At 40.1% G+C, this 22,724-nt stretch overlaps 4 protein-coding genes and 1 non-coding gene across 6 annotated transcripts in view; 1 reads left to right on the top strand and 4 right to left on the bottom strand.

The window, feature by feature from the left end:
- Positions 1-22,724, top strand: part of LOC115688623 (60S ribosomal protein L38) — a 78,154-nt gene that overhangs the window by 39,557 nt on the left and 15,873 nt on the right. The window lies entirely within an intron of this gene.
- On the bottom strand, positions 6,915-8,696 carry LOC115688611 (probable peroxidase 61). The gene is made up of 4 exons (XM_030614488.1): positions 8,451-8,696; positions 7,962-8,147; positions 7,657-7,816; positions 6,915-7,327 (listed from the first exon to the last, which is right to left on the bottom strand). Exons 1-4 carry the CDS (start codon positions 8,694-8,696, stop codon positions 6,915-6,917), a joined length of 1,005 nt encoding a protein of 334 aa, XP_030470348.1.
- On the bottom strand, positions 13,067-16,277 carry LOC115688613 (uncharacterized). Of its 2 annotated transcripts, none has more exons than XM_030614490.2 (13): positions 16,130-16,277; positions 15,890-16,035; positions 15,754-15,802; positions 15,488-15,634; positions 15,060-15,196; positions 14,892-14,961; positions 14,670-14,760; positions 14,205-14,274; positions 14,011-14,106; positions 13,806-13,905; positions 13,618-13,704; positions 13,417-13,511; positions 13,067-13,296 (listed from the first exon to the last, which is right to left on the bottom strand). In XM_030614490.2, the coding sequence occupies exons 1-13, from the start codon at positions 16,179-16,181 to the stop codon at positions 13,156-13,158; spliced, it is 1,281 nt and encodes a 426-aa protein (XP_030470350.2). In that variant the 5' UTR covers positions 16,182-16,277; the 3' UTR covers positions 13,067-13,155. The 2 variants fall into 2 exon arrangements, with proteins under 2 accessions (XP_030470350.2, XP_030470351.2); XM_030614491.2 differs by having other exon boundaries at positions 13,417-13,508.
- Positions 16,689-18,658, bottom strand: LOC115688614 (uncharacterized). Its single transcript, XR_008814992.1, has 4 exons — positions 18,039-18,658; positions 17,836-17,954; positions 17,622-17,729; positions 16,689-16,946 (listed from the first exon to the last, which is right to left on the bottom strand). It is a non-coding gene; the product is annotated as an uncharacterized LOC115688614 (transcript).
- Positions 18,807-21,790, bottom strand: LOC130134470 (putative pentatricopeptide repeat-containing protein At1g31840). The gene is given in 3 exon segments (XM_056305424.1): positions 18,807-19,071; positions 19,073-21,165; positions 21,662-21,790. Coding segments are annotated over 2 exon segments (1,887 nt in total). The 5' UTR covers positions 20,906-21,165; positions 21,662-21,790; the 3' UTR covers positions 18,807-19,017.

The following is a 22,724-nucleotide window of genomic DNA, read 5'->3' as shown; positions in this document are numbered from 1 at the left end:
GGTGTAGCGAAGAATGTGTAAAAACTAAGCTGTTCACAAGCACCAAGGTGTCGATTAAGTAAAGTATTCAACATTAATTCTTGTACGCCAGGTTGCTACGCAAACGTCGTTTGCAAGGTGTTTACCTGCCTTGGCATGTGATTACTACCTTGATACGTGGGTCGTTTATCTTGCTTTTCGATCTTGCTGCTGTTTGCAAATTAATCTAAACATAATCCTTCTCAAGTCGGTAATGATGTTGCTTTTCAATCTTTGACGCGCTATAAACAAAATTATAAGATGCTACGTAAGATACTTTAATGGTCCCGTTCACGGGCAAGTTGGATTATGCGGCGACATATGGAGCTTGACGAACATGGACTCGCACGTGCAAAATAAACTAGCGAAGAACCCGGTCGTAGTATGTTAGAAAGTGCAACTCGTAAGTCTAAGCTAATAGATGGGAATAGACCAAATGTATATAAAAAGCATATTAATCCGTAAATAGATGACGTGGGATACTTTAACGGATTTTGTTTATTGAATTTAAGACGTTGTTTTGAAAACATCATGTACATCACCAAGCCTTATTTATGTACAAATCTTTTTATATTTTGGTGCTGGCTATGGAGTTGTGGCTGATCCAAGAAAAGTGAATATTGGAAGAAGCTTTACAATGGGGAAGCTTTATACAAGTTCCCATCGTATTGCTTGCTTGCCAGATACTTCTCTTTTTGTAATCCAATGATAGTAGATTTTCAAGCATATGATTCATGCAATAAGTAGAGCGATCCCGGTAAAGGAAGATGTCGTTCGTACAACATCTACAAAGATTTTCATTCAAAAGATCACTATAAGAATAACTTTCTCTATACCGAATACCTTTTCGAAGTCGGGCGTTCAAACCGGGAACTTCTTGTCTCCACTGTCGTTGTCGAGTCACCGTCGTCTCGCCACCATTACCACCTCGATACTGCCATTGCTACGTCCGCCATGCACCATCACACTCTCCTCTCTCTGGAAATTCTCATAATCGACGACGACAAGAAAATCTAGATCGTCATGGTTGATGATAATATTGGTCAACGACAAAGCTAAAGGTGCTGGTTGTGGCCATCGCGAGCACCGAAGCTACGGTAGCGAGGTGGATTACGGAAGCTAAAGGTGCTGGTTGGAAAATTGTCCAAAAAGTCTTAAAATTATTGTACAGCGTTCAATTCAATCCTAAACCTTTCATTTCTGCCAGTTTAGTCCAAAATCTTTTGACAACTTGTCAATTTAATCATAAATCTTTCATTTATGTCAGTTTAGTCCTAAACCTTTTGACGACTTGCCAATTTGGTCCTTCCGGTCAATTTTGGCCGGAAATCGCCGACATGGCCAACGCTGTCATGAACAATTCTTGCATTTTTTAAAATATTTCCTTTTTTTCTTTTTCCTTTTCTTTCCCTTGGCCTATGGCAGGTACTCTGCCATGGCCTATAACTGGCTATTGGCGAGGGAGGGTCGAGCCCTCGGCAAATTCGGCGAGGGCCCAGGCTGCTAGGGTCAATCCCTCGCCTTTGTCCTGTGGCCAGTCGCCGGCCATGGCCGAAGGGAAAGAAAACGGAAAAGAAATGAAAGGAAAAAGAGAAAAAAAGGGAAAAAAAAAGGGTAAAATTGTTCGCATCAGCAATATCCAACCAAAATTGGCCAAAATAACTAAACCGGCAAATCTTCAAAAGGTTTAAAACTACATTGGAAAGTTGTCAAAAGATGTAGGACTAAATTGGCATAATTGAAATGTTTAGGACTGAATTGGCAGTCGTACAATAAGTTTAGGACTTTTTGGATAGTCGTGAGTAATAGAAAGTTTTGAGAGTTTTGATTACCATAACTAGCAATATCATTAGGTTAGTATCTATGTGATTGGGAGCCCATAGGTTCCATGAATGATGGACCTACTTACTAGCAAGTCATAATAGATGAAAAACCCACATCCCCCTAGACTATAAGGGCCAAGCACCATACAGCCTTTTTGCCATTTTCACTACAAAACTATATTTGAATTTTTCATTGTTCAATAGAGTAAGATAGACTAATACGACCTCGTTACTTTATGTATCAAACGGGAAAAAATCTAACATTAATTTTTTTTATAATTCAAGGTCGGTAAGTCGTGGGTGACCCTTAAATTCATTGGGGAAGTTGACTTGACTCCACATTTAAGGAACTACTTTTTGTTTTTATTGGTTATTTGGACAAGCATTAAGAGAATTATCAAATTGACTAGTTGTAGCAACCTTATCGGCAAGAAAAAGCGTTGTCCGACTTTGAACCGGTCATACGACTTTGAGAGAGCAGATAGATTGAGATTTTAGGAGGTACGAAGTTGTCAGCAAATCGTTGTAGAGTCTTGCCATTCACTGCTGCCACTATTTTCTTTTCCTTTTTTCTAATTTTTTGTCTTATAGTTATTTATTGGGATATGTTCATTAGAAGTCATAAAACTTGTTACGAAAGTGTAATTGAGTCCTAAAACTTACAAAAAGTACAATCAAGTTCTAAAATTTGTCAAATTGATTCAATTGAATAATGTTGACGTGGTTTATTTTAATATTTTCTCTCTCCTAAGTAGCAATGACGTGGCTAAAATATGAAACATTAGACTACAATGATGTCGTTTTGGCCCAAATTCGATTTTTAATACTAATTTTATTTAAATCAAATTTAAAAAATAAGCTTTAAAAAAAAAAGGAGGAGGAGACAGGCGTGGAAGGCCACAAGCCCTCTATGCCACCGCCGCCCGACCATCACTAGGAGGGGCCAGCGAGGGTGGGGGACGGCAGGCGGGATCGTGGCCCTGGCCTAGATCGAGCGAGAGTCGCTAGCTCTCGCCCAGACCTGGCTGAGGGTTGACCACCACGCAGGCCCTCACCTGCCGTCGGCGAGGGTCGCCGACCCCTAGCCAGGGCCCGACAACGCCCGCCTACCGTCCCCCACCCTCGCTGGCCCCTCCCGGCAATAGTGGGGTGGCGACGGCGGCGGGGTGGGCTGCCCTCCTCGCCTGTCCTCCTCCTCCATTTTTTTTTTAGCTTATTTTTAAATTTTAATTTAAATAAAATTAGTATTAAAATAATTTTGAAAAATCCATGTCATCGCCACATAGGATAAAAAATAATAAAAAGCCACGTCAGCATTTTCTATTAGCCAAATTGGATGGTGTTAACTTTAGGACTTGATTGAACTAATTTGACAAGTTTTAGGACTTGATTGCACTTTTTATAATTTTGAGGACTCAATTGCACTTTCGTAACAAGTTTTAGGACTTCTAGTGAACATATCCCTTATTTATTTTGGTTAGCTATGTAACTTTAGAAAAGTCTCACGTCGAAAAATTGATGTGGTGTGAAGTAGTTAATATATCCTAGTTGGCCCATAAGTCCAACTGCATATATAGACGGACTAGAACTTGGGCTCCCTTGGTTTTCAGCTACAAAACATTATAAATGATATATTAAAATGGTTTTCATTTGCAATGTATATTTTCTTTTATATATATATATAAAGATATCCGTTTTCCAAACCAAAATCAGATTTTTAGGACATTATATTCATTTAGGAACCATTATACCAATTGCAAGATCAATACTTTTTGCTGAAAATTTTCCTAATGAAATCCGAGATAAAAATCAATTACAAAGATTTCTTGGGAGTTTGAATTATGTTATAGAGTTTTTTTCCTAATATAAACTTAATTTGCAAACCCCTCCACCAAAGACTTAAAAAAGAACCTCCACCATGGACCTCAACTCATACTAATATTGTAAAACAGATTAAACAAAGTATTAAGGAAATTCCTTGTTTACATCTTGCCGACCCATTTGCTTTCAAAATTGTTGAAACAGATGCTTCAAATATAGGATACGGAGGAATTCTAAAACAGTCAAAAGACAACAAAGAACAAATTGTGTTCAAAAGTATTTCCTAAATTTGATATGAAATCAGGATTTTGGCAAATACAAATCAATGAAAAGGATATACATAAAACTACCTTCATTATCCCATTTGGACAATATGAATGGAATGTCATGCCATTTGGATTAAAAAAATGCTCCATCTGAGTTCCAAAGAATCATGAATGATATTTTTAATCCATATTCTAATTATATCATTATATATATAGATGATGTTCTCATATTTTCCTCCATTATTGACCAACATTTTAAACATATTAGTCATTTTATTAACGTTGTTAAGAAAAATGATTTAGTAGTATCACCTACTAAGATATCCCTTTTCCAAACCAAAATCAGATTTCTTGCCCTAGGGTCTGGGGATTATAAGTAGAGAAGAATGAAGTCTAGAGATTATAAGTAGAGAAGAGTGAAACTATTCTGTTCGTCTTCTTTTGAAGAAAGTGGATGAATATGAATAAGAACAAGAGGTCTGATAGAGTTATATGGTTTGTATTAAATTATCAATAAAATCAATAAAATTATTAATAGTTTCGATTTCTAAATAAAAAGATATACGGTTATGAATAAAATAAAACTAAATAAAAGAGTGAGCATTAAGAGAAAAGGGTACAGCGGTAAGAAGAAGTGCAAACCAACCATAAGCGATAAAACCTGCCTATTGTGGGTATGTAAATTAAATTACTGTAATATAAATTGCAGATTAAGAAAAGATTAAGCTAATTACTGATATTTTAACAATATTGAAAGATTACAAGTAGAGATATAAAAAATACAAATATAAAGGTGCAAATTACAAAAAGTAAAACCTTTGTATCCCTAAATCATGAACAAGATCCGAAATTATAAAGGTGTTTTAGGAATGATATGGATATGTGAATATGAATATGAAAAAATTGGCTGGGAATATGAAAAGCTTACTAGGTATGATCAGAACCCAGTGTTTGGTTCAAGGGAAGGTTGGGTTTTAGATGCAGAAGGGAAGTGTGAAGGAGAGGATGATGTGAAGACGATGTGAAAGGGAAGTACGAAAGAGAGGTGTGTAAGCAAAGCATGCTTGTTTTGTTAAGGGAAGAGGTCTTTATATAGGCCAGGATCCTCCTTGAGAGAGAGTTCTTTTTAGAAAAGGTAAGATATTATTAAAGGTTCACATGAGGTTACTGTGCTTGTCTCTAAAATGAACAGAAAAAGGTGCACAATGTTACAGTGAAAAGTATGAAAGATGCTATAGTAAAATTTGAAAGCTCAAAAGACTGAGATTCTTCTGTCTTCATTATTAAAGTGAAGAAAACTTCAGACAATGATCGTTCCTTCTTTGTCTTTTATTCTTCTTCATCATCATCACCAATGTTGATACCGTAACAATCATCTTCATTGGTGTTCCTACTATGATGTGAGTGGGAGGAGTTTGATTCTTCCGATTCTCCAAGAGCTTGTTTCAAAAATCCCATTAGTATTTGGCAACCCCCAGTTTCAGGACACCCCGTTCATCACTTCTTTCAAACCAGAACCGATCATCCCAAGCAATGTAGAGAATGCTTGTGGAGACTCATCTCAAAATGGGTGAGACCTAATATGGTATTTGACCAGTCGCGAACGTTAATAGCTTAGATGGGTTACAACCAAGAGTTATGGGGACCGGTTTGAGATCATTTACAAAACCTTAGAGTTTGAGACGGGTACGAGGTTTGTTTTGCTAGTTAGCCGAACCCCGAACCTGATAATTCATAGTGCCCATTGATAGGCGATCTAGTGAAATGATAATGTCGAGCAAGTGCTTCCTCGACAACATAAGCCAGACTCATGGTAAAGAGTTCAATTTTCCCTTGAATCATACAAGTCTCTCTCCATGTTCGACCCGCGATAAGATAGTTAAGAAAGGAACTCATACGTGCTCGAGTCACTTCACATGCATGCGCATCACATTTGAAAGCCAATGCGAGTAGCAAATTATGTCTCCCGTGATATATAGGACATGATCTAATCACTTGCAGCAATTTCTACAGTTAGCTGGGAATATCTGTGCGTCATACCCTGAGAATATCTGACCATTTTCTTGTATCGTTTGTTTGGCGTGATGAGAAGGAGACATAATCCTTGAGAAACTTGACTGAGCATTAACACAGGCAAATTTCTCGATTGCATTTTTAAGATTGCAATTCATATAAAGGGAAACAGGAGCTGTTGATGTTCGAAACACAAGTCGCTAATTTAATGCCGTCTAAGAAGGGATATATCGTAGCATTTGACGATTCCAAGTGAAGCAAGGGTTTCCGAGAGTGCCTTGCAGAGATAATCTGGTTATTCCTCTATACAAGTCAGCCCATGCTATGCCTGCATAGAGCTGAAAATCCTCCCGACCATCTGATCACGAGTCAATAGCTCGTTTACCATACTGTTTAACTCAAATTGGAGCATGTTAGGGCGAGATTTGCAAGTCTTGGACAGGAATCGGATAGAGGATTGGCGCTCGAAAGATGGTAACAAGTGATATTCTTTGGCCATTCAAGTTTTCTTTGTCACTAAACCTTTGGCCATTCATTGTAATGGCTTGCCGGAAGCATTTTTCGTTCATTGTGCGAGCGAGAAAGTAGGTTTACTTGATCCAGGAATGTGCGTACAGACGATCAAATTTGTGTCACCAGTCATAAATCTTTGTTTGATGGCTCGCTATGCCCCAAATGAAGAGCCAGTGCGATGGCACAAATTGTATGTAAAGCTCTTCGCGAAATTGTTTCATTTGCAAATTGATATATATGGCTTCTTCGATTGTTCTTAAGGCCAAACAATTGGGCTACTAACAATAACAATAAGAGCACTTTCAATGTTCTTCATGCCTTGTTTTCATTTCATTAATACCACCCAAGATATCATAATCGAATACAAGAAAACCCATTTGAGAACTTTTACTTTCATCTTAGGACAAATTATGCTTCCATTGACGTAATGTTTGCAAGATCATTTCGATCTTAGTGGGGATTATTTCCCGTTCACGACTCGGCAATTCTCGCGAATCTGCCCCTGATTCCCTGTCAAGACCTTAATGTTCCCCATCCGGCTCATTGACAGGGCGAACATCTTCCGGAAGTCCTCGAAACTGGCATCATACTCCTGAGCAATCTGGGAGCTGTCGTTGTTGCTGGCGATCTGCTGGTCGATCCCGAGGACGGCCTCGTGTTTCAGGACCCTGGCGTAGAAGAACTTGCTGAAGCTGTAGCTCGAGCCTGAGTCAGGGTCAAGGTACACTTGGTTCTTTGAGTTTGGTGGGCATTGGTCCCTCATTTGGGCCAAGAAGGATGAATCCATGCTTGGATCTGGCTTGCCAGTGTTGTTGAAATTGTACAGTCTGTCCGTGATGAAGCTGCAGTTGGTCTTGCCCATTGAATGCCCCCCTGGCGAATTTCATATTTTTTTGGCAAGTTAGGAATTGGTCGTGATTGAGATTGACATAATACATGAGCATGTCATTTTGTGCGCTTGGAGGAGATCACTAGGAGGATTGGTTCGGATTATATCCTCGACTATCCTATATCTGATAATTCTTTGTATCATGACAACTAGACAGCGATTTAGAAAACTTTAAAGCGAAAAGGAACATCATGATTTATTTTTCCCTCGCAACCGCACTAAACTGAACAAGTTGCCCGGATTGCTTAAGATCTAAGGTAATTTAATGAGGTCCAAGTCAATTAAATACTTTTCATGTGAGGGTCGATCGTACCAAGTAAAGTGGTAAGGTCCAGCATATTCAAGCCCCTTGATTCAAAGTAAGCGAGCGCCGATTCCCACGAGATGGCATGCAACGGGAGGTCTACCGTGGCCGCGGACGATGACATCCCGTCCCTCCTCCCCGTCAGAACAGGGTACGACGGCCCTCCCGCCTATTACAACATCATTATCGTGTCAGTGATTCTAATTTTCCACATTCAACGCTACAAACTCAAGCTAACAGCATGTCAACAATCAGGGCAAGCCAAAACAATTTCTTTTCAAGCCAAAAAAGAAAACTGCGAACCATGTACAGACCAAGTTAGCAGCATCTCTAGCGGCAAGGTTGAGAATGTCAGCACAAGAGACAACTCCTGGACAACGTTCTTCCAGGACTTGCTTGATCTTGTCTATTACCACCATAGGAAACCCTAGAATCCCTGCATTTTGTGGTGCTGTTTTCTCTGAATGTGGCCCGTCCAATAGAATCGACGCATCACACCCCTGTTTTATACATATAACCAAACATATCTGAATCCAAGGCTTTGTTTTATACATATGTATACAAAAAAAAAAAAACAACAATATTCGTCAGTTCACCAATGACTTGCACGTGATCCTATATTACAAGTTATTGCACGTACTTGTACGATTTCCACTAGTATGGTATATTAGAAAGCCCGGTTCGATAGGTTTCTCCATTGGGTAAAGGGATATCACGTGCTTAGAAGGCGGATGGAAATTCGATATTGAAGTGATGCAGACTTAAAGATCGTTCGAGAGAGGATAAAAACAGACGATACGTACCGTGACGAAGCAGTCGGCATAAAGCATTCGTATGAGCTTAGGAGCGAGGCTCCTGTCTTGCTTCCAGTAGTACTTGACCTGGTGCGTCACGTACGTCTCGGCGTTGTGGCATGAGTTCCGGTAGTAATGCCACTGCAGCTTCAACGGCGGCTCAATCCCCACCGCCGCCTCTATGCGCAGCACCGCGCATGAGCTCACCAACACGAGTGCCGATAGCAACAACAACCACCACCTTGATGCTCTCATTTTTCGTTTTCCCCTTACACCACCAAGCAAACACTTGGTTGGCACTAGGCTTGGCTTGCGTTCTTGATTTTGCTCTCTCTTTATGTGCCAAGTACACAACACCATAATGCATGGGAAGTTCATTACGCTCTCTATTTATGTAGGGTTTTGGCAACATCTGCGCTTGACTTGACCGACATTGCCAGCTTGGATAAATACGAGTATAGAGTGAATTTGACGTCTCCAAGAATATTTAAGGCAATATAAAAGTCGTTACTTACAATTTTGGTGAAGTGAAAATGTGTTAAAAAACTGTGGACACAAAGCTGTACACATGCACCAAGGTGTGCTACGAATAATATTCAAACCCTCATTCTTGAACGCCAGGCTACTACGCAAACGTCGTTTGCAAGGTATTTACCCGCCTTTGCATGTGATTATTACCTTGGCACGTGGGTTTTTCATTTTATTTTTGTTTTCTCTCTTGGTGATCCAATAATGTTTAGGTAGCCGTGGAGATTAATTAATTAAAATGCGAGAGAATAATGCGCCTAGAGAACTTAGAGGCAGCTGCCGAGTAATTCGTGAATCAATCTTCTTTATCTTATTTTATATTATTATATAGGTAGGTAGATGTATGTACTAATGTAAGTAAACATGGAGTTGGGGTTGATCCAAGAAAAGGGAATATTTAAAGAAGATTTATTTTATGGGGATGCGAGGATCAAACTCTCTTTTTCGAGTGACTTCTTTAGGTTCACACCAGTTCCCATCATATTGCTTGCATGCTTGGTACTTCTCTCTTTGTAGTCCAATAATGGTAGATACTGTAAGCATATGAATCATGCGATAAGTAGAGTGATCACGATAAAAGAAGATGCCGAGGATACAATATCTACAAAGATTTCTACGAGAAAAATGCCAAAAAAGTCATAAACTTATTGTATTGGTACCAATTCAGTACTAAACATTTTATATTTTTTTTTTGAAATTCCAAACCTTCAACTTCTTTAAGGGCTTCGAGTAGATGAAGCCTTCCTTCTTTCTTCTCGGTCCGATTTGGCTCCTAATCTTGAGATCACAGTTATTCACCTAAGACTTCTTCTTCGAGTCCTTGCTTTTGAGAGACGAAACTTTAAGCCCTTGATCTTGGCCTTCCAACAGATCAGGAAGTCAAGTACTTGAACCCTGGACTCATTGTCTCCACTGCCGCCGCCGAGTAACTCGGGGATGGGTTTTTCGGGACCTAGATTGGCATGCGACTATGTAGTAGCATTAAAAATTTTCTCCCACTTACATGGTTAGTTGCCCTAGTCTCAGGCCCTTTGTATCTCCTCTCTATCCCCCACTAGCTTGAGCAGACTCACCCCGTTGCCCCTCAGCTGTCTTGCTGCCGTTACCACCTCGATACCGTCATTGCTACGTCCACCACGAGCGCCTCTCTCTCTCTCTCTCTCTCTCTCTCTCTCTCTCTCTCACGGGAAATTCTCACGATCAATGATGACGACGAGATCTGGACCGTTGGTAGTGGTGCCTGGCAGCTCGACCGTACAAGGCCGAGTTTCATCGACCCAAAGAGCTCTAAGTTGCCAGGTGGATTACTCATATGAGTAATAGTTACTCACATGTGTCCATAACTCATCCATCAGGGGTCAATTAATAGTGCATGTGATTGTGAGCCTATAGGATCCATGAATGATGGACCTACCTAATATCAAGTCATTAACAGAGAAGCAAACCCACATCCCCTAGACCATAAGGGTCAAGCACCATTAGGCACGAGGCATTTTCACCACAAATTGAGTTTGACTCTTTCAATGTTCAACAGAGTAAGATTCATTTAATTACCTCATTGTAAGAAAAGCAATGAGGACTACTAATACGACCTCATACGTTAAAGTACCCAAACGGGAAAAAGGAAATACCTAACTAACGCTCATTTACGATTCAAGGTCGTTTCCTTAATTTCATTTGGGAAGTTGACCTTTTTTTTTTTTGGTCTGAAGGGAAGTTGACTTGACTCCACATCTAAATAACCCCCTTTTTTTTCTTTTTGGGTTATTTGGACCGACCTTTAGAGAATTTTCAAATGACAAGTTGTAGCAACATTGTCGGCGAAAAAAGGCGTTGTCTGACTTTGGACCGTCGTATTACTTTGAGAAAGCAGATAGATTATGATTTAGTAGGTACCAAGTTGTCAGTAAATCGTTGTAGAGTCTTGGCCTTCACTGCTGCTACTAAATTTATTTTTTATTTTTTCGGTTTTTCTATCTTTTAGTAAATATTTTTGTTAGCAATTATGTAACTTCCACATGAAGCCCTTTATGTTAGAACCAGCTGTTTTGTGGAGAGTCCGCGCATTGACGCGGCGTGAACACTTTGATCGTATAATATACGATACATAATATCTGACACAAAGTGATATTCCATGTATACCAAAGGTTTATAATTAATATCAGCTATAAAATATTATAAAAATGATATATTGAAATGGATTTTCACTTGGAATCTAGTTTTTCTGATGTATATACTACGCGAGGATTGCAAACTTGTACACTTTGAGTGACATGCAATCCAAATATGGCTTGGCAACTCAACCCCCAGATTCAGGACATCCCGTTTATAACTTACTGTCAAACCAGAGCCCTTCATCCCAAGCAACGTAGAGAATGCTTATGCAGACTCAACGCAAAAACGTTGGGATCTAACACGGTACTTGACCCGTCGCGAATGTTAATAGGCTTAAATGGGTTGCAACTGAGTTACGGGACCGGTTCGAGAAATCAATTACGAAACCTTGTAGAGTTCAAGACGGGTACGAGGTATGTTTTGCTGGTAATCGGAACCCTGAACGTGATAACCCATTATGCCCGTTGATTGGCAATCTAGTGGAATGTTAATGTTGAGCAAATGCTTCCTCAACAGCATAAGCCCGACGCATGGAAAGAGTTAAATTTTCCCTTGAATCATATGAGTCTCTTTTCGTGTTCGACCTGCGAAAAGGAAGTTAAGAAATAAACACATTCATGCTTGAGTTAATTCACATGCGTGTCTCACCGACCGAATTCTCCCGTACCTTGTGAGCTGAAAAGTGAAGCTTTGTGGCATTGGGGTGAAGAGTGAATGATGCAAATGGGATAATACAACTGGTTCGTGAAAATGGTGTCAGAGAGTTTATGCTAGAACTCCTGGAGTGGGACAAATGCCAAATTTAAGGATCTCTAAAGGCGGGTTGGCCTCCCGTGTACAAATTGGTGGAGAGATGATACCACACTCCTGATAAAGTCATGGCAAACCGAAACTAGTTGTTGTACCAAAATGATTTGTATATCTTGTTCGAGGGATTGGATGCCCAAGTTAAACTAGACGTGATATGATCCAGTGTGAAGATACAATTTGCTATACTATCCTTAGGAACAATCTATAGAAGAAAGGTTGGCCTGGTGTTCTCAGCTCACCAGGCACCGAGCGACTATCCCGCGGTCAAGGAATTATCCGTCCGTGACAAATGGTATTAGAACAAGATCACTCCAATAGGTGGATGATTTAAGAAAAGCCTATGATCTACCTAATCATATGAGGGCGGGGAGTGATCGTCGAGGCTAGAGGGGCTTGGACAAGGTACGGCTCTCGGCAAGCTTCTAGGATGGCAATAAGAAGGTAGAAATTAACCGAATTGTTCACCGAATAGGAAAACGTTCTTGGATCATGGGCAAATCTCTAAAGGAGGTTTGTTACCGCACTTCAAACAATGAGAGAAACCTCCATTGGCTTGCTAAGATCAGGAGAAGCCTAGAAAGTGAAAGAAAGTGCTGTCGAGGGAGAGCAGTTGGCTTTGTATGCCACATTTGTCGGGGAGCACAAGGGATTGGACCCTCGTGAATAACTTTGATCGGGGGAAGATACTAGCTTGTTTTGTTGGGCGAGCGCTCTAGTCATGTAAGTCCAATGGAGTGACATTGATGGTTGTGGGGCACAAAGAAGCGACAGAGCAGCCCACGACGATTGCATTGTGGAATTGGGTGGAGGAGAATATCATGGACTGAATTCTCCCATCGCCTTGTGAGTTGAAGAGTGAAGCTTTTGTGGTATCGGGGTGAAGAATGAATGATGTAGCACAATTGGTTCGTGGGAATGGCATTAAGGTGGTTGAACCGTCGGACCGTGACACATGCGCATCGCATTTGAAAGTGAATGCAAGTAGCAAATTATGTTGCCCATGATATATAGGACATGATCTAATCACTTGTAACAATTTGTACGGTTAGCTGAGAAAATTCAATGCGTTATAACCCGAGAGTGTATGAACATTTTCTTGAACCGTTTGTTTGGCATGACGAGAAGGAAACATAATCCATGAGAAAGTTAACTGAGAATTCACAGAGGCAAGATTTGCGATTGGAAATTCAAGATCGAAATTCATATAAAGGGAAACAGGAGCTACTTAAATTTGAGACCCAAGTTGCTCACTTAATGCTGTCTAAGAAAGGATATTGTAGCATTTAACAGTTCCAACTAAAGCAAGTGCTTCTGCTAGCGCCTTCAAGAGATAATCTGGAGATTCTTCTATGCAAGTCAGTCCATGCTGAGACTGCATAGAGCTGAGAATTCTCCCAACGACCTGATCATGAGCGAATAGCTCGTTTACCATATCTTTTACTCAAACTTACTGATCACCACCAAGTGTGAGAAAGTACCCTTTCTATGGACAAGCTGAAAAGAACATGATCAATCTACTAACCTTGCGAGCATACCCTCCGTAAGCTACGCCTCCAATAGGAGCATCCAATGGCCAGAGCGATCCAACTTTTGATTGCCCATCCTCGAAGTTCTCTTCTAATACATAAGGGGATTAGCTTAAAACCAGGAGAGATGGAAAAAAAAAACAACAGATAAAAAGGAAAACAACAGAGAGAACAAATTATGAGAGATGAGGCAACACCAGAAAAAGATTTAGTTTGGAAAAGCCCATGTTTCTTTAGTCCGGCAACTGTATGAGCATTGATGCCACCCGCCAATTGAAGAAAACCTACATTACAAGAGTAAAGCAATAATAGGCATTCTATTAATAAAATGAATATGTCTACTCTTAGCCAAGGGAAGAAAAGAGAGAACATAAAATTTACTAACCTCTAGGTCTGTCACTTGCAGCAACCAGACGAACAGCAAAGGCGATAGATTCCCTTGTGGCACCACGTCCGATATCCCCACTCATAGGACGGCCATCCAACTGCAATAAATCACATTAAAGCAGCTGCTTTAAGCCTTCATATATCACACACAGTAGGTCCTGGAAATGCAATGATAGGAGGTTTTAGAGCAAGGATGCGCGCACCTGCCACAAATTAAAGCAACGTAGGCGATGTTCCATGATTGAATACATGGCATTCATTGTAGAGATGGTTGAATCCCCAACATCGGGCAAGCTAACCTGGAGTTCTTAAAGCGCAAAAGTTATCTATCCACTCAGCATGTACCCAAATAACTAACATTTTATTCTGGCCAAACATGCAAAGGTTCTTTACTCACCGCCACTAATCTCAGATGGTGGATCGCATCTCCCAAACCCTCCCAAAGTGACCTAAAGTGCAAAGTTTGCCTGCGAAAAAGGGAATCAAAGGCTCAAAACAGGACATATACTTAGATCAACCACATTATTTATCTTCAGAACGTATCAAGACCAATGTCAGATGGGCAAGATGTTGTTGGTCTTTTCTTTCCCATTTGATAGCATGAATGTTATGATGTTAAATATATCATTTTCACTTCAAACATCAGGAATTCAAGGGTATGACCGAGGTAAGAGTTGCTACAAAAAAGTCAATAATCCTTTGATAACATTGATGCTACAAGGTTAAACATATCATTTTCACTTAAAACATCAAGAATTCAAGGGTATACAAGGTAAAAGTTGCTGTAAGAAAGTCCCAATCATTCATTGCCAGTCCCATATATTAACAAACACGGATTTCACATCCATCACCAAACTATTACCTTCCGCTCGTATGTATTTCTAAAGCATCAATATCTTCTCTTCTCAAAAGCTCAGAAGTAGCAGCAGCGTCTCTTACGTATGTATGCACTCCTAAGTCAAATTGAAGGTGATTAGCATTAAAACGTGACAAAATGATGACAGCAGAGAAAATGTGGATTGGGAAACCATGTGTAAAGAAGCAAGGAGGTTAAAATAGCACTTTGAGAAGGAGAGAAACGCACTTATTTTATCATATGGGCAAACTGGAATGCATCGCCCACAACCATAACATCGCTCAGTCAAAACCCCACCCTGCATATTCCCATGTCAAATTTTCCACAGAATCCAAATACAAAATTAAAAGATCAACTAGCTTGAGTCCTCGGTGAACCATGATAGAGAACAAGGACCTGTTTTTTACCCTCATCATTGGTATTCCAAAGATGGCCTGCTGAGGATTTTTCTTTCTCTAGTGATATCGCATTAGCAGGACATACAATCTCACAAGGCCTTGAGCAGTCTTGGGGGCAGTCAGCTGGATCAAACTCTGTCAAAAAAATTCTTAAGGTCATGAAAAAATCACAATAGTCACTTTTAACTGATCCTTGCAAAACCAGCTTAATGCACAAGTAACCAAACATGGCTGTTCGTATTTAAGAACTATAAGTCACCTATATAGTAAGCCAGAGCTAGCTTAAACAACCATATTCACAGCAGATCATGTCCTAAGGTCCTCACTTTGGATACCATATAGGTTTAAATTAGTGCATAGGCTCAAATTTCCTTGTAGCCAATCCAATGAGGAGGTTGCGCTTCATTCAAAAGGGCATTTATTTACCAGCTTTGCGAAAGTGAAGATCTTCATCGTCATTAACACTGATCATCACCCAAGGCCTCCCAACCTCCACGATTTCTCTCGCCGCCTCAATCCCCTGGTTCACTGCATTCACCACTGATTCATCGGCAGCGCAGTCAATGCAGTCCACTGCGCATGATTTCCAGATTCCCCATTCAAAAACATTTCACCGTCACAAAGCACACGTAACAAAGTGACAAGAGAAACAACTCCGAAACACAAACGAAAGGGCCTTGAAAATGTCCAACCTCCAGCTAAAGTGTAAACCAGAGAAAGATTCCTGATGTCAACCACATCCTAGAAACAGACAAGACCGAGGCGCTCAGGAAGCTTAACAAGAAAGCACAAAAAAGCAAGAATTCCGAGGTTCAAAATCTTAGTCACCTCAAAACTAGCACCGCAAATAAGCTTGACCCAGTTTCCATTCTTGAGAGAATCGACGGGAGAAGACCTGATTGAGTGGATCCCGATCGACTTCACCATGTTCCTGACGTCTTGAAGGCATTTCTGGCTACTGGGTCTGAAATTCACTGTCGTCATTGCACATGAGACACGTCGTCAGATGCACCATCAAATGAAGTGGGTGTGTTGGAACGAAGATGGTGGTGAAGAAGAAACAAAAACCTTGGGGTTGCAGCGGAATTGAAGCGGTACATGAGAAGCAGCTCCAAGCCATGTCCAGAACGAAGATCGTCAGAAGAAGGGAGTCGGATATTTTTCTTTTCCTGGTTAGATGGATGGAAATTCATAATTGCAGCAGAATTTGGCGGTCAGAGAGAACCATATTGGGCTACATAGCGGGCCAGTATCTGGAACAAGACAAGAACACCCCTAAAGCCCAATTACAATCCCAGGCCCTTGCGCAGAATTTCTTCCAAGAACTTTCACAAAAAGCAATGCAGATAATTGGCTGAGGTCGAAGAAGATTTAGTGCGTTCAATGCCTAAATTCATATCGACGTGCTATTGATTATTTGTGCCATAGAGATGGCAGTAATACAGTATCAAAAGCATTGAGTTGCGTTGAGGGGATAATGAATTGCAATAGAAATGAAATTGATTCACCACCGGCACATCGATCTGGTGACAAGGGGAATGAACGGTTCAGGGACGCGATCAGTGTTCGATCCCCAAAAATGGCAACAAAGTTGTCATAGCATGAATTCCCACACAATGTGAAAGAATTAAAGAGGGAAAAAAGAGAACACATTTTACCATGTCCCCTGATAAAAAATTATCAGTATACAATAGGACTGAAGACCGATATCAAACAATTTTGCAAAGTAGGCGAAAAAAAATAAATAGGCTGTTCCATCATCAATCCCCAACCGTGCCCAAAGATAATCGATATTGACCAGTTTCTTTCAATGAACCAGCCTGTGATAGATAGCCACCTATTTTACTTCGACGAGGAGGCTTCGACCCTCAGCCTCAAGTCAAGTCTGCCGAAAGGAAAAAAATAGTAAAGCTACTGGCGAAAAAAATGAATGGTAGGCTTTCTTCTTGAATGTAATTATGTGCACATAAATTGCTATCTCGAACTAGAAACATGCGTTTACAGGCGAGGAAATGCACATGCTACAAGGTCAAACTGAATAGCATCTCAAATCTCATCTTTACCAATTCTGATATAAGATCTTTGACCCAACTCAGGATGAAGGTGTAAATGAAATTTAACTCGGAAAACATTGCATTGCTGAAAAAGTGCAGCACAGTACTAAACATTACATGAAACAGTGAGTAATGACTAGCACTATCATGCATGCCTTCTGAAGGAGAACGCATCCGCGGAATTTGCTCACTTACTATTTGACAGTATAGATGTGGTTCCTGGAACATGGTCAGATGTTTTCTCCCACGCTTTGCCCACATTTCACATTTTGTCTAGACTCAGCACGGTAAATGATCAGTTGATTTGCTAAAATTTCATTGTTCCAAACTTTTTTTAATCCTAATGAAACATTACCCGAATTCACAGAAGCAGCAAGTACGAGACTATTAGGGATAGTTAACATTGATGGACCAAGCCGAGTTTGTTACTGAACATCTATTCCAAATAGAAACATCACAGTCCTGAAAGAAAATGTGATATATACAAGATCACAGATATAGCTCACCTACTTAATTTTTTGGTGCTGCTCCCCCATTAGCTAATGCAGTCAAAGTGCTTCTAGACACCATCTACCAGTGGAGTGAGTCATTGCCTAACCATCTGCCTCTATTTTCTTGTCAAACAGTTAGATGCATTAATTTGTGTGTTCACGCAGACCAATGATAGTCGAGAGAAACAACATCTCAAACAATACAAGGTTTTAGAGAGCAATTCCACACCAAGGATTTTTCAGATGGTTAATAAGGACAACGCCCATCCTCTCCACAATGGTTTGGCCAAGGATCCCCGTCAATATTTACGTTGCCCCACCACTGGCCTTGCAATTCTTTCTCCAGTTCTGCTAGATAAATATGATACCGCCCATCTTAGCAGATGCAACACCAAAAAACAAGAAAATAAAAAAGAAAGTCAGAATTGACACCTTGGCAAAGAAAATTAATCAATTTGAAAGAAAGTAGTTGCCAGCCCAAAAAACGCAGTGCCTGTCCTAGATGCATCAACATCTGGTCCCTCACCCTGCTAGCATCTCTGGATCCATGCGATATGACCTTCCAACTATTTCTCCAAAACGCTGACCAGCCAACAAATGCATGTTCCAGATCTATAACTATATTGTAGGGCAAAATCTACAAACAATGATGAGCACAAACATCATCAGGGAGATATACCCAGTTGGACTAGAGAGACCAAAATCAATTTCGAAGGAGATGCTTGAGGTTAATTCTGTCATCTTCAAAAGGGGTAAACCAGTTCATTTCAACATTTTATCTTTCAGGTACAACTATACAATTTATAGTGGGATTTGAAAAACTGATGTAAAGCTAGAAATCATCCAGACAATTAATTTCGCATCCTGTGAAAAGCAAAACAAAATGATCTTCTAATGACAAATGCAGCTATTGGTAGTCATATAAGCCTTTCAATGAACTGAATCCACTGTGTGTAAGGTGAATTCTACATCGCATTTAGAATCCACCCAGTTGACTTCACAGATAAGTATACCAAGAGATTCTACTATAATAGTTGCCGAAAGGAAAGGATTATAATGCTTACTCATAACTAATCAAGCTTAAGGTAAGGCTCCAAAATTGTTGTTTTCATGACATCATCTGGCACTATCCCGTCTCTTAACATGCGTTCATACCACATCTGGCCTTCTGCTATACTTCCAACTTTGCAATAGCCAAGAATCAAAATCGCGTATGCTATTACATCAGGCACTAAATGCCTGTCTTTAGCACAATGAAATGCAAGCGATGCTTCTGTCATGAGTCGCCTTTTACAAAGACCATCAATAAGAATGCTATAACAAACTATATTTGGAGAAATCTTCCTATTTAGCATCTCCTCATAAAGCTCAAAGGCATTCTCAAGGTTCTGAGATTTAAAGTACCCATCAATTAGACAACTGTAAGAGATGAGATTAGGTTCCGGACCCTTTTCCAACATTTCTCTGAACAAAGACATTGCTCCGTCCATTTTACCTTCTTTGCAATGAGCATCAATTAGAATTGTAAATGTTATGGTATTCGGTCTTAGTTGTCCATAATTAAGCTTCTCAAAAAGTTGAACCGCCTCGTCCAGCATTTTCAAAGAGCAATACCCGCAGATCATGGTATTGTATGTCACGATATCAGGCTCTAAGCCTCTTTCTTTAACTTCATCAAAAAGCTGTAGAGCGTCTCCTAGACGAGCTTCCTTTAACAACATGTTAATGAGAACATTATATATTGCAATGTCTGCTATCACTCCATTCCACTGCATCATCTTGAAAATCTCTAACCCAAGAGTTGAGTTATGTTGCTTGCATGCACCATCAATAAGAGTGCAATAAGTTACAACGTCTGGTGAGAAACCCTTCTTCAATAATTGGAAAAAAAGCAGCAAAGCATAATCCAGTCTTCCCAACTCAATAACCACGCTTATGAGCATGGTTTGAGTCACAATATCAGGTCTTACGCCATAACAACCCATCTGGTTATACACCTTTAAAGCATTTCTTATACATCTTAATTTACACCAGCCGTTTATCAAGGAGTTGAAAATAAAGACATTCGGATTAAGCCCATGGCCAACGCTCTGATAAAAGAATCTGAGAGCATCAACCATCAAGCCTTGCTTACAAAGACCATTTATCAGCACATTATAGACAATGATATCAGGCTCTTCACCACTCTTCACTATATCACCAAACAACCTAAAACCATCTCTTAAGTATCCAAATTTGCACAAGCCTCCAAGAAGACTGCTATAGGTCAAGAGAGAAGGCACATAACCAAGCTTCAATATATGACCAAACATCCCACATCCCTCCATTATCCGATCATTCAGACACATCCCATTGATAATAATGCCATACGTGATCATATTTGGTTTGATCCCCGACTTCAAACATCTTTTATATAACACAGCAGCCCTTCTCGAATCTCCAATTTTCAAAAATGCATCCATAATTGAACTATAAGTCACCACATCGAACTCAATACCTTTATTCAATGCTTCTGAGAGAAGAGCATAACCCTTATCCAACTTTTTAGCTTTTAGAAGACCACCAATGAGAATAGTATAAGTTACAAGATCGGGATCGACACCATTCTTTGCCATGAGCTCATACACCTCAAATGCCTCGTCCAATCTACCCTCCTTACAGAAACCATTAACCAAAATACTGAAAGACGCTACCGATGGCTTTGGACCAGTTACCTTTAACATATTCAGATATCGAAGAGCTAAATTGTTTTGACGTCTCTCGCAAAGAGCTCTCATGATCTTGTTACACGCTATGATATCAAGGACAACGCCACCATCAATCACCGCATGATGAAAATTCCAGCTTTTTTCAATTTCCCCCCTCTTCAAGAACCTATCCATTGCATGCTCATAAATAGCTCTATGACACTGACTTCCAAATGATTTGCACATGGACTTGTAAATACCGATAAGTTCATCAGCACGATTCAAATCAACCAAAAAATCCAACATTCCTGATAACGAGGAATGTGATACCACAATGCGCAATTTGCACATATAGTGAAACGTACTCATGCATTGATCGACCATTCTATATTTGCGGTAACCATCAAGCAAGAAGCTACACGCCGCTCCTAATTTTCCACTTGCACCATACCTCCTCAGGCCTTCACAAATTGGAACAGATAAATCAGAAGAATTCACAATGCAATAACCAATCATTTTGTCAAAAACTCTGTTGGCAGGGGCAAACATATTCTTGGAAAGCAACATATGGAGGAGAGCACAAAAAGAATGTATATCATGGTGAGATCCCATCGACTGCTCCGATCACTCACAGAACTGAATTACAGGACCCAGTTTGGAGCAGAGACTTATAGAGGGCCGCCAAGGCCCATAATTTCGATCCTTGTGCTTAGGCACACATTGGATATTGAGAAATTGCCTCAACATTTCACAGTATCAACCAACTTTTTCTTCGATTCAACCAGAGTCCAGCTCCACATAGAAACCTTGATTTTTAATTTGGGAACAGAAGACCTTCATGCCCTTCCTCCCCGTCATAATGAACGCCAAACCTGTAATTACAATGATAGAAGAGGAAAAAATGCACTTCAATCGACATCTTTCCAGCGTACGATATCGGAGAACAGGAAAGCAAAAGGAGTTCGAAAGTGAAACTTCCGAAAAAGTTCAATGAGGGAAGAGTGAAAAGAGCGTGTGGAATAAATAGCTCAACCAAGTATGAAGAAACCATAAGACCCATCGTTGAACTCCTGTTAAGAAGACAGGGGGGCTAAACAAAACAAGGAAGGAAGCATTCCGCCACAAAGAAGAGCAAGACCCTTCTCGGGAATTTCGTCAAGCATCTGGCGTGCGGCGTGTCCTGCTCAACTTTTCTCCCTCGGGAGACGTTTCGTTGTCACAAACATTGAAGACCCAAGTTCTAATTTCGACCATTCTCCACCCACGTTTTCACTTTTCCATGCGCAATGCGAAAAAAACAACAATAACGATCACGCATACATGTCGAGTGCGAGAAAAACGCAGTACGAACATCGCTTGAAGGCAAACCTGAGTTGGACGAACATAGAGCAACTCCCCTTGAGTTTGAGAACGAGATTTCTTGCCCCCCCAACTTCAATGCCTTGGAGCCAGCATGCCTTCGAGGAAATACCGAGAGATGCTCCAGAACGCGGGCTTTGTTTGGTCTAGCCAGACAGCATGTAAAAGTGACAGGCCGGTGATAAAAGGGAGCCGCTCAACGGCAGCCACGTCACGCTGCTCGAATCCTCACCGTTCGTTACATCCAAGCTTCCAAGTATCAAGAGATTCGAGAGGCTGGGGTTGTAGAGGGCTAAAAGAAATAACATTAAAATTATTTTGGATTATCGTCTTACTACGAAACATATGAACATTGAGACAAATTAGGGAAAATAAATTATGAAAATGATGTACCATTACAATCGCTTCCACGTTAGAAGGCGGTACTAAGCAATTGAGCACGCTATATCGGCACTCTTACAAAGGAAACCTTTAGATTGTGTGCGTACCATCAATCTCGCTAAAATACCTTTAAAGTTTCCGTAAGTTTTACGATAACAAAATTTAAAAGGGTCATTTTCGTAAGCTTTTGAGTGGGTACTTTTTTAAGATAATGGATAGTTATTTCCACTAAGACTAATTTCTGAAAATATTATCCAATTCTCCTTATTCTTAGATACGCGCAATCCGTAATGTGTAGGAGTGAACGATTCCAAGTTCCACCTATAACCTAAAACTCAACTGTTCGCAATCAATTTCCAAAATTTTTAGAACTTAAAATCTACACCGCATACATTAGAACCTACCTTGGAATCTACCTTATCACAGATTCCACGGTCATTTCCAATATCTATCCAAGTTCCATATATATTCTTAATTGAAATATTATAGTAAAGCATCGTTTTCAATGACTACCATTTGCTGCTACGATCTACTAACTACAACTTATATTTAGACACACAAAAAATATGAAACATTAACAAAGTAAAAATCTCGATCATGGATATCGTCGGAATTGGAAGCTTAGATTAGTGGTTCCAAAATACACACTCATTATCGGACGTCATAGAATATAGCAGGATTGCGCGAAAAT

The sequence above is a fragment of the Syzygium oleosum genome, unplaced genomic scaffold (assembly GCF_021117445.2).
Source record: "Syzygium oleosum isolate NSW1041296 unplaced genomic scaffold, Sole_v2.1 Sole_v2.37, whole genome shotgun sequence".
Classification (NCBI taxonomy): Eukaryota; Viridiplantae; Streptophyta; class Magnoliopsida; order Myrtales; family Myrtaceae; genus Syzygium; species Syzygium oleosum.
The sequence above is the reverse complement of the archived record's forward strand: the minus strand, read 5'-3'. Positions and strand labels throughout refer to the sequence as shown.

What these genes read in the sequence shown, in the direction of transcription:
- LOC115688613 (XM_030614490.2), bottom strand. Translation starts at nt 16,181, where the DNA reads ATGGCTTGGAGCTGCTTCTCATGTACCGCTTCAATTCCGCTGCAACCC. An exon ending in AATTCCGCTGCAACCCCAAG is followed by an intron (nt 16,036 to 16,129) that starts GTTTTTGTTTCT and finishes CAATGACGACAG; the next exon opens with TGAATTTCAGACCCAGTAGC. An exon ending in TTGCCCATATGATAAAATAA is followed by an intron (nt 14,761 to 14,891) that starts GTGCGTTTCTCT and finishes AATTTGACTTAG; the next exon opens with GAGTGCATACATACGTAAGA.
- LOC115688611 (XM_030614488.1), bottom strand. Translation starts at nt 8,696, where the DNA reads ATGAGAGCATCAAGGTGGTGGTTGTTGTTGCTATCGGCACTCGTGTTG. An exon ending in CTAGAGATGCTGCTAACTTG is followed by an intron (nt 7,817 to 7,961) that starts GTCTGTACATGG and finishes ATGTTGTAATAG; the next exon opens with GCGGGAGGGCCGTCGTACCC. An exon ending in GGACCTTACCACTTTACTTG is followed by an intron (nt 7,328 to 7,656) that starts GTACGATCGACC and finishes GAAATTCGCCAG; the next exon opens with GGGGGCATTCAATGGGCAAG.